The sequence below is a fragment of the Falco punctatus genome (assembly GCF_963210335.1).
Source record: "Falco punctatus genome assembly, chromosome: 1".
NCBI classification, from domain to species: domain Eukaryota; kingdom Metazoa; phylum Chordata; class Aves; order Falconiformes; family Falconidae; genus Falco; species Falco punctatus.
The window spans coordinates 70,941,048-70,951,937 of NC_137580.1; the positions used below are offsets into that span (position 1 = coordinate 70,941,048).

Consider the following 10,890-nt stretch of genomic DNA (forward strand, 5'->3'; position numbering starts at 1 on the left):
TTAGGCAAAAATTAGGCAAGAAAAAAAAAAAGGCAATTAGGCTGAAAGTTGGCCTCTGTTGTTAATCTCTTGTGGCTGTGAACACCAAAAAGCTCCAGATTCAGCAGCTGGCTGGAAGGATGCCTCAGAAATTGTGTGCTCTTAGTTCTTACCTGAATGGAGACTCAACTCTGTCCATCTGCATACAGACTAAAAATGGGTACTGTGAAAACTGCACCGTGGAGATGAAGTCTAATGCTGTTTCTACTTCCAAAGTGGTTTCCATACCAGTTTTTACAAAGAAGGAATCCACTTCAGTGTTACCAGCTATAAACATGGTTACCCTGCAGATAAATTCAGGCATTACAATTAATTAAAAACTCATAAAGAAAGACGAAATTAAACTGCAAGCAGTTCTACCACCCATACATAAAAACTGCCCTCAAAGGAGCCTGTTCTTCAAGTAAAGGTATATAAATTCAGGTGAGACCAGTGTGAACTGGTAATAACCAAATGGAAAGGAAAAAAGGAGCACAAATGTTCTCCCTTGCACATAACCGTTACAATTTTAACTTATTTGCGAGGTCTTTTATATTTAAATTCTTCTCAATGATGCTATCAGGGCTCTGGAGCCTGAGCTTTCTATAGACCACAGCTACAGCATGTGCTGGGGAGTATCTCACCGGTTCTTGACGTTGGTTTTGGATTCCCTGTACCACAGGCTGAACTCCATCCCTCCTGAGATGTCGATAGCCAGGCCACCCAGGAACTCCACGCTGGCCCTTGGCCCGGACTGCAGCTGAATCTCCTAGAGGCATCAGAAAGCACAGGTATCCCCCCATTACTGACTGCAGACCTCAGTGGTTTCCTCACTCCCTTCTGCGCTGTGATCATGCTGCTTGTCATTTGCAGGAACAAAAAGGAATAGAGGGCTTTTCTGAAGGGATGGACAAAACACCCCTGAGGTATCTTGCTCCTTAGAAAATGGGATGAAGCTAAGGCAAGGTGCTTTCCCCTCTCCCCTGTGTGCCAGCTGGCATTAATTTCTGCAAGGAGTATCACTGCAAGGAATATCATGGTCTCTGTCTCCCAAGATCTGCCATGCAAGCTTCATGGAGGCTCTGCTGGCAGTCTAGCTAAATCAGATTAAATTCCATGCTGGAGCCCCAGCAATGGTGCAGTGCATTGTGGCTTCTTCTGCACACCCAAAGGCAGCCCTGTACTGCCAGTAGGATGCAAAGTGCTGCAAGCAGTTTTGCAGTGGGTAATGGCTCTGACCTCACCATATGGCAGTAATTATGTCTTCAGTGTCTGGGTGGCGAAACTCACAAACTAATGTGCCTTAATTGCCCCTGTGAATTTGCATTTATTGCATTTTCCATCAGCTGTCAAGTGTGTTCATGGCTTCTTGAAACCTCTATGGCTGGACTGGAAACAGATCACGTGGAGTCTGTTTCGGAAGTGATAATATAGCTCAGGCTCATGACATTACTTTTAAGTTTTGACACACAGCCAAGATTGTAAGGTTCACTCAGCTTGGCGATCTTTATGTAGTTGTCCTGCTTCCCTAAGAACTAACGGATTAATTCACTGTTTTAAAAGAACTGTTAATTTGGGAAAAGTTTATTTTGATCTTGTTCCTTGTGTACAGGACCTCCTCTCTCCCAGCTGGTATTGCCTCTCCTCCCGGGTTTCTGTGCCTGTGATATTCTCAGCACCTGTAATGCTGCAGGCATTTGTAGGATGTGTGAATATGCAACTTCCTTCCCCTTTTTGATGACCAGGCACCTTAAAAGTCTCTATTCTCTTCTTAGCAATTCAGTAGCCCAGTGGTTTCAACTAATTCTGTCTCAAGATTTAAGAAAGAAACAAGCAGAGACTCTCTGGCTTGCTAATCCCTATAGCAAGAAGCAATATTAGGGGAGGTTTTTATTCAGAGCATTCAAGTTTTCCTGCCATAATCAAGAACTTGGATTATTAGGTTGGCGTAATAATATACATATACATAATGTATATTATTGGCCCATTTCAGTCAGTAGATATAGTATATAATGGCGTAATAATAATATACATAAACCCATACATATTCACCTTATAGAGCAAATAAGAAAAACTCTGGAACAATCTTCTTGGCAGAACCAACTTGGCAGTCAGTTGCTGCTGAAGTGGGCTTGAGATTTCATGTAAGAATGCAGTGGACTCGCTGTGACTTATAAACGCAGCATGCCCCCAGCAAGTGTGGTCACATTATGCTCTGATTTCTTATTTTCGCCAAGGTAAAAATAATGAGTTGGAATTGTTGAAATCAAATTAGAATTTGATTTCTTTCTGAAATCAAAGGGAGTTTTTCTACTGACTGCAGTGGGCCAAGGAATACTTCCCTTGTCAGTCTGTTTAGGTGTGGAGACAAAGCTTGTTTTACTTGATTATACTTCACTTTTAATCGGGACTTAATTGGGTGGGTTAATGAGCAAGGAGGTAACAGTATACAATCTGGCAGAGACACGTACACAAAACCAGAGGAGCAGATATTTTTAGATGCATTGTCAGATTGCACTTAATAATATTAGAGTAGGCTTGGTTTGCAATGGCTGCACAGTTTAAGGCTTTAAAGGCTACCTAGAATTAAGTCAGGTTTGTCACTGAAACCAGCAAAGCAGCTAGGGAGCACTTGTCTTCTGTTTTACTAGCTCATCTATTTCCTTATTTAGAGCTCAGTCCTGTCCTTCGCCTCCTGCAAATCCAATCCAAGCTGATGGGAGGTGTAAATCGCAGAGACCCAGCCTCCTCAGGCGCAGTATTTTCCTTTCCCTTCCTATCTTGAGCTTTGTGTGCCATTTGCAGTGGAAAATGTGATCCCAAACGATCAGAATAGGTAGTTTGCTACCGTTTAAAATGCTGAAACATGCTATGTTTCAATAAAATATAGTTTCTTTTGGTACTGTGCTGGCAGTGTTACTGTAATGCAATGCAGAGATGGCTGAAGCGGGCACTTCTTCTGGAACTGGCTATCTTCCACTGGGGTCTGGCTTTCAAATAGTTTCTCTGACCTATTATTACAGTATTTAATTTCTCTGTGCTTCTGGCAGGTGTGCTGCCTAGGAGAAATACTAACACTACTGAACTTTAATGCAGGTGACTTAGGAGTCTCAAAAACTGTTTTATGAGAGCTGTTTATTTTATAGAGGGAATTTATAACTTCTGGACCGTTATTCTTAGCCCTCAAACAACACTGTCAGAACTTGCAATGGCTGTAAAGTACACTCTGATTTCAGTTTGTGGAGTTATGTGAGAAAAGATGTTACAAATGGTGCGGGGCAGGAGTGTAAGCTTCAGAAGAAATATTACCAACTTAGGAATCACCTCTCCAAAACGTGCCTATTGCAATTACTTCAGCTGAAAAATTAATGAAAGGAAGCTATTTTCCAGGGAGGGAGTTATTTAGGAGATTTGACAGAACTTTTGAGAGCAACTCAGTTTTGGTCTTTCTATGCAAAAAGATCCTTATAAAAAGCAATAGGGGAGCAAAACTTTTCTAATATTTTAAAATCACTTTTCTCAAAATCAGGCTGCACCAATGCAAAAATTGCAACTCGGATACATACGTTCTTTTCTAACAATTCAGTTGCCCTATTTTTAAGTTCCAGTCTTGGCTTCCAAGCTATCCTTTTGATGTTTGATCTCAACTGCGCTATCTGTATCTCACATTTGTTTTTTGCCTGTTCTGAAATCACACTGCAGCCAGCTGTGGCACACTGAGTTTCAGTATCATAGAATGAGAACTGTTTCGCATGCCTGTTCTTCTTCTTTGAAAGAAGATAAATCCATGTTTGGCTTGGTGGTCAACAGCATGAAAAAAAGGGGCTTATGTTCTGGGCAAGGACTGTTCATGCTGGCCAGGGAAAGTGGAGGTAGTACTCAACTACCAAGAAGCTAGATTAATTCTTGCTCTCTTGCACTGTTTTTCCTCAGTTCCAGTATTACACCATTCACACTTCCATTCTGACAGTGTTTACTGGTACAGTTGTAATCACAGTTCAGGCACTTGACAGTTGAAAGCATTTCCCATGAACCTTGACTGGGTTGTGTGGCCAGAACTGTGTTGGTGGTGCTGTTGACCTGGAATGTAGCTGTAAATCCATTCTTAGAAAGATGTACTGTGTTTAAAATGCATCTCAGCCTGAACCTGTGTTCAACAGTGCATTAAACAATTTTTGGCTTTGTGAAGTGTCTAGGTAAGAGCAAGTGCCTTTTTGGTTGTGAACACACGCTTTTGGTTGTGTCCACTGTTTGAGTCCCAAAGAGCTTAGGCAGCAACTGTGATAGTGGCAACACAAGAGAGAAAGCAGGGTGGGGATCCCATCTCATCACAGTGCTGCCTGGGCTTCCAGACAATCAGTGTCTGAAAATCTTACAGCCTGATGTTGTTAAAAATGGCATGCAGTCTGAGCCCTGGTGTGCCCCAGGATTTTGTAAGGTTCTTCCTCCAAAGATGAGGAGTAGAGAATCCAGTGGCTGGCAGAGCTCTTGGGGTGCCTAGCCAGCTGATTCGGGCAGGGTATGTATGGAGCTTGGTGCATGCACAGCAGCTGGAAATACTTAGTTCTGTAAAGACCATGCTTGTATACTCCGGACTGGACATGAACATCTTTCTCACCTCTGCAGTCTGTTTGTTAAATAGGTCATGGTAAAGTTTTTGCCCATAATCTGCGTGTGAACTGTAAATCATTGTTGGGATGAGCTTTAGTTAGCCAATTTGTGCACTCCATGGGAAGCCCTGTAGCCTTACAATACCGTTACAAAGGGGCTGAGCTGAGTTCAGGATGGGGAAAGCTGTCATGCAGGGGATGTTTGTAATTTTGATCAGGGTGGATTTTCTCATCATCTGCTTTTGGCATCTTTTTTTGCTAAGAATTAAAGCAGAAAAGTAGAAAGTAAAATCTGAGCCTGCAGATGTTTTGTGAGCTGAGTGCTGCTAGTGCTGCTGTTAAATCCACAGGTTAAGGAGATCTTTGCACAGGAAGCACAAAAATATCAACCCAAATGTGGGTCCTGCACTTTCAGAGAGATGTCTAGGTTTTTAGTCCTCCAATAATACATTATGTAGTCAGTTGTATTTGTATATGAGTCTACATTTAAGCATAAAATTAACTGACCATTTGGGGTGACAGTTGCATAAAACCTGTGTAATCCTCATTTTAATCCCTTGTTTTGCCTAGTAACAAGCATTTGAAATTTGGACCTCTTAGCATTGTTCTTTGAAGGTTAGCTGTCTAGGAAAGTTTGAGTACCAGTGATGCATTCATGCAGCACCTGACAGTTCTTGCCAAATTGGACGTATGGTCTCTAGAAAGCCTGTGAAGAGGAAGACTTAGGTGGTCCAATGGGAGAATACTATATCACAAGAAATTGTGTGAGGGGAGGCCATAGCTGATTGCAATATGAATTTTCTAGAGGAAACTCAGCTGGATTTGCTTTTATTCTGTGTCACTTTGTTTTCTAAAATGATACAAGTTTTCAACTTTTTTCTAAATTTCTTTTCATGTAATTTTATTCTGTTTTTTAATACCTGTGACTTTTCTATTGCTCCCATAGTAAGAGAACCCTATGTAACTTTGATCAGGTTTATCAGCGTTGAAAAGAAAGAAAATCTGTGCTTAGGAGACAGAAAAAGAAGCAAACAGTGTGCCATTAGTACCTGTGAGTAATCTGTCAGGAGGATAAGTCCTTTCACCACGTTAATGGGATCTCCAGTTGCTGAGAGCATTTTAGACATTAAGTCACCATACCCTTGGAAAAATGTAACTGGCCTGAGTTGGACATCAAACAGAATGGCTGACATGCCAGCAAAGGAGTCCAGGTTTTCCTCGCCTTCATCAGGAGTTGCAGCTATTATGGACTCCAGACCTTGAGCTTCAATCACCACCTAAGAAGCGACGGTGATACAAAATCAACAAAAAAACTCTGCCCGTCCCAGGCTGTTAAGAATCCTACACATTTTCTTAATGTCTAAGAACGTAACTTATTTATGTAGTTGTGGATGAAAAAGTATGAGGTTAAGACTTAAGGGAACTAGGTAGAGCAGCTAGAAAAATGGGAAATAAAATAATCTCATGGCATGTTTTTTCCCTTTAGATGTAAGCAGAATTTGCCCACATACAGATCACAGTCCCAAGCCTGCTTTTCTTTCAAACATTCTTTCCTTTATTCATATGACTATTTTCCACAAAGTTGGGAGGAAACCTCAAAGACGTTCCACTGCACAATTTTTGTGCTGCAGAAATTTAGGTTTATAACATTTAATGTACTTGCCAACATTACAAAAAGTCCAAACCAGAGGCATCTTATTTAAATCTCTTTGATTTGTGCATTTGATGTTCACCCTGTATTTCTATTCAGTGTTATATCCGAAACACAGGACTTGATTTTACAAACTCATCAAACTTTTACTGATTACATCAGATAAACAGCATAGGCTTTAACCAGAGACAGAACCTGATATATGATACAGAACAAAACATCTGTCTTTTGGTTAGGGCAAAGGTGTGCCTCGTTGGCTCTTGTGAGTTTCTTTTTCCCATTACTGGTTGTTCTCTCCCCAGTGCAGCAAACCTTATGGTCTTAAGTAAATGAATTGATTGAGAAGCTGTAATAAGAGGACCATTTACTGGCTTAGTTTTTATGCACAGTGTGGCAGTTACCTGGCTGGCATGAAGTTCAGCATTTCTGTCAAAAATACGGATATTCACATTACTTCTCCTTAAAATACCAGAGCCTGAATAGAGAATGTCGAGGCTGTATGTGGATGATACATCGGGACCACCTTAAGTAAAAAAGAAAGAAGGTACCTGTGACTAAACTAGTGGATTAATCCAATGTTTGGGAATACAAACAGGGTTAAAAGGCAGTTTCATGGTTACATACGTGTAATATAGCCAGAGTAGGCAGAAGAAGAGCCCATCTTGGAGAAGCGATCATAGTTATGAGCACGCATGTCCTTCAGAACTTGCCGAACAGTTTTGCTGTGATATTTATAAACAAACAAACGAACCACAGAGACACAAAAATGTTACCGTACCAAAGGTATTACTGTTTGTAGAAATACCAAATTTGAGAAAGGGTGAATTTGCCAGTAGCAAAGGAGGTCTTCAAAACCCTTACATTTTCCCACTAAAATTCATACTTAACCTTTCTCAAATTCAGCTACTCCCTACAGCCATAGGTAGAAAGGCAAGCAAAGGTCTTGCTTCAAAATTAATGGTGTTGAGAAGAAGAGGTATTTTGATTATTTTAATTCTAGTGCTGTGATGTTTAAAATTGTTCTTGTTTGCTGGTTCTTAAAATATAAAAGTGAGTGCCCCAATGAGATAATTAAAACTAACAGATAACATTTCTTACAGTAATGCAAATTTGATGACTAATTCTTATTTGTACCTCTGAAAATGTGAATAGCTATTAAATGAATGTCATCAAAATGCAGAGATTTATTCTGAAATACCAGTATCTGAAAGTGACACAAAAATCAGGCATCCTTTTATACTCTTCTTAAATTTTACAGTAGTAATTATTGAGAACCTCTGTGTTCTTTGGGTTTCTGCGAAGAAGTAAGGATGAGCTATATTTATTTATACTGAACTTAATGTACCTGGAAGGCATTTCAAAGTGAACTATATCTTGGATCATGGAGAGCATGTACTTGTTCATTTCCAGAGGCAGTTCACCAATGGAGAGCAGGATGTTTTTCACTTCCATGTAGGATGGGTTACTGTTTAAGATGATAGCAGCTGCAGTGGTTCGCACTGTCTTTTCGTGGACTTTACGATTCTGGTGGTATATCCTGTTCATTGTTTCCTTCACCTGGTCAGGAAACAGATTCAGTTAGTGCTCACACAGATGACTGGGCAAAGTACAGACTGGAATCTTGTTTATAATATCAGCTTAAGCTAGCTCCATAGCTAAGGCTAATACATAAGGATATATTTTCAGCATCTTGTTCTTCATGGTCCTTTTGGAATGTACGAGACATGTATAGCTCAGTGACCACATGGGCAAGTGGGGCATCTGTTATCTTCTCAGCCACAGTCCAAATACAGCCTTCCACACTGATTTTCACAGCAGGGTTGTAAATAAGTAGCAGCACTAAGATCAAAACACTATGGCAGTGGTAAGGCCAAGAGAGAGATTTCCTTGACTGTTAAGGGAATATGTACTTAAAAAAAATCAAGAATCTTGCAATTTTGATTTTCTAGATAATGCCTGTGGTGGCCTCACGTCCCTGAGAAGGTTGTGACACATCTTTGTTACAGGTAAGTCCATGGAGAGCCACTGACCCAACAGCTTCCAGCATGTTCATTGCAGAGCAACACCCTGACAACCTTAGTCACAGCTGCCAGCAGTAGGCATGAAATTGATTGCAGGGTAATGCAGCGAAGGCAGGACCACACCTTCTGCTTTTGTACTTCTTCTCTTACTCATGGAGGCTGCAAGGTAAGATGCAGCTATTTTACCCTTCTTTAACTTCACGCATTCTCTCTGGCTATGTGAAAGTACAAGGAAGAACAGGGGTTACACACAGGGAAGGCAGTGATCTTGCAAAGGGAGACCAGTTTTCCCTAAAGACTGCCTGCCACCTTCAATGGCTGTCTGTGAATGAGGCTGACTAGCACTGGCAGACTGGCAGCTAGGATTTGGCAAGCAGGAATGTGTAGAGTTTTTTGGCTTGAACCGAAGTGTGTATAATAATTTTCTGGAGGTAAAAAAACGTATGTGGGGCATCTTTAAAAAGAGTGGGACTGACAAATGAACTCTGTTAACTTATTCTTTACATTTAATGCAATGTCTTGCACTTCTTTTCTTGAGCAGTACATTTTCTTACCTCTTTGGTGACAAAAGAAGGATCGTATCTCTGTAAGGTAGTGGCAGCAAGATTGCTGATGAACCCTTCTTCTGACTCGGTGTACTTCAGCAGCAGCGGAATTGCTTCAGGAAGCAGTGCATTCTTCAGTGCCAGCAAGTACATCCTCACATTGTCATCTTTCTTAGCCTTTTCCAGTCTACTTAAAATCAGCCTTTTGGCTTCCACAACAGCCTAAAGAAAATCAACAGCATGTTTAAATGGTGATCATAAACCTACCTTTTTCCCTTGCAGAGGTAGGAGAGGCAGGCTGGGTTCTAGCATGTTTTTGTTTCAAAGCATCGTTGCACAGGGTTAGCAAAGGTGTCATTTGTAAACTGCATGTTGATGGCTTCTTTCAAGCATAACCAAAGTGGCTATAGTCACAGTGACACCTGGTCCATAGATTTCTCATTTGCTAGCTGCACCTGCTCTGATTTGGGGACTTCACAGGTCTTACTTATGGGGCCAACATGTCCCCACAAACAGACAAGGGAAGTGTTCTTTAGTGCTTCATAACATAATGTTATAAGAGTGCTTGGCAATTAACAGGGGAAGGAAAATGGGATTTCTAAGGGCCACTCAGGTGCTCTGTGTCTTTTCAGCACTGTGCTGCAATCCCAAACAGCACAGATCCAGCAGGCAGAAGTGTCCTGTCTGATCATTCTCATCCTCTATCACCAGCATTTACTTAGTCTATGATCAAGGTGATAGCCTTCCTTCTGAGCTGTTCTGTGCATCTCTGGAGCAGAGCTGAGTACTTGAATTTATTTTCTTCACAGAGCTGACATAACCTAAGGGGATTGCAAATATTATATAGATCCTGAGTTTGCTAGTTTCTCTGAGGACCTGCAAAGGTTTTGCACAAGGGAGCACAAGTACTGCTTCTGCTGACAGAAGTGAGAAAAAGTTCTGTCAAAAAAGGACAAACTGGGACAAATCCACAGAAATGAGAAAAAGCCAAATTAAAACCTAAAGCTGATGAAGTAGATGTCACTGTTAAAAAAAAAATATCTCTCTATCAAACATAGGAGTTTGTGGGCTTATTTTAAAACAGGGGGGAATATCCTTCTCATGTCTCTCTTGCTCTCCCAGTAACATTAGCAGGGATCATTTACATGCGTTGCAGACCAGAATCTGGCCAGCACTGAACAGCAGATACTCACTGGAAGCTTGCAGCCCTCTCTGTCACACAGCTTTCTGATGAGTGCTCCCATGACAATGACAAGAGTTTCTCTGATTTCTTCATTTGCGATATCACCCTTGAACTTAGCCTGTTATGCAAAATCAATGCTGTTAGTTTCTCTGTCTAGATATGATGAACCATAGTCCCTCACTTCCTGTGAACATTACTGCAATGCAAAGGTATTAACCCCAACAGCCTGGGCTCAGACTAAGCAGAGCACTATTTTGTCATTAGATGTAATAACTGATTGCCATTTCCCCCTTGAGTTACATTCAGTGTCTCATATAGTAGGTTCATTCTGAAGCTATGTAAAAAAAACCCAACAACAATGAGTACTAAATGGTTACAGGTTTTGAATAAAGAAACAATCAAACAATCCTGAAATTGTTTTGCTATTATCAGTATTATGTTTGCTTTCCAAGGAGTAGATATTGATAACATTTTGCAAATAAGTCTGGACCTACACATTTTTGTTGCTTCCAGGCTATATGCTATTTGCAAACTTAAAGGAAACCCTGGAAGGGATAAAGAAAGGAAAACTGGAAATGGCAACAGTTCTTCTTCCCTTCCCCTTTGACAGGGATGAGGCTCAAGAATATTAACTCTGTTGTATTTGTTTTCTCTTTTGACTTACAGTTAAAGATTTCAGGAGCATTTCACTGGGGTGAGAAGCAAATCCACAAGCATACAGGAATCTCTCCTGCAGGGTAGAAGTGCTTGCATCCTTAAAGTCAAGAAACTCCAGTATGGCCTCCAGTGATGCTGGGGTCTGAGCAGAGGTTACGGCATCCACTACCTGTGGACTACAAAGAAGTGGAAATGAGTGTATCAT

At 40.9% G+C, this 10,890-nt stretch overlaps 2 protein-coding genes across 3 annotated transcripts in view; one reads left to right on the forward strand and one right to left on the reverse strand.

The window, feature by feature from the left end:
* The window catches only part of LOC308055117 (uncharacterized protein C4orf54 homolog), a 67,633-nt gene extending 56,883 nt beyond the window's left edge, over positions 1-10,750 (forward strand). Inside the window, exon 2 of the mRNA XM_080368719.1 lies at positions 10,695-10,750. The gene's annotated coding sequence lies outside the window, so the exon portion shown is untranslated. The remainder of the gene's footprint in view (positions 1-10,694) is intronic.
* Positions 1-10,890, reverse strand: part of MTTP (microsomal triglyceride transfer protein) — a 28,711-nt gene that overhangs the window by 2,095 nt on the left and 15,726 nt on the right. For both annotated transcript variants that reach the window (XM_080368819.1, XM_080368818.1), the window contains exons 9-17: positions 10,693-10,861; positions 10,039-10,146; positions 8,855-9,067; positions 7,625-7,836; positions 6,904-7,001; positions 6,681-6,802; positions 5,678-5,905; positions 663-787; positions 153-323 (exon numbers count right to left, since the gene is read on the reverse strand). In XM_080368819.1, coding sequence (XP_080224945.1) covers positions 153-323; positions 663-787; positions 5,678-5,905; positions 6,681-6,802; positions 6,904-7,001; positions 7,625-7,836; positions 8,855-9,067; positions 10,039-10,146; positions 10,693-10,861 — 1,446 coding nt within the window. The remainder of the gene's footprint in view (positions 1-152; positions 324-662; positions 788-5,677; positions 5,906-6,680; positions 6,803-6,903; positions 7,002-7,624; positions 7,837-8,854; positions 9,068-10,038; positions 10,147-10,692; positions 10,862-10,890) is intronic.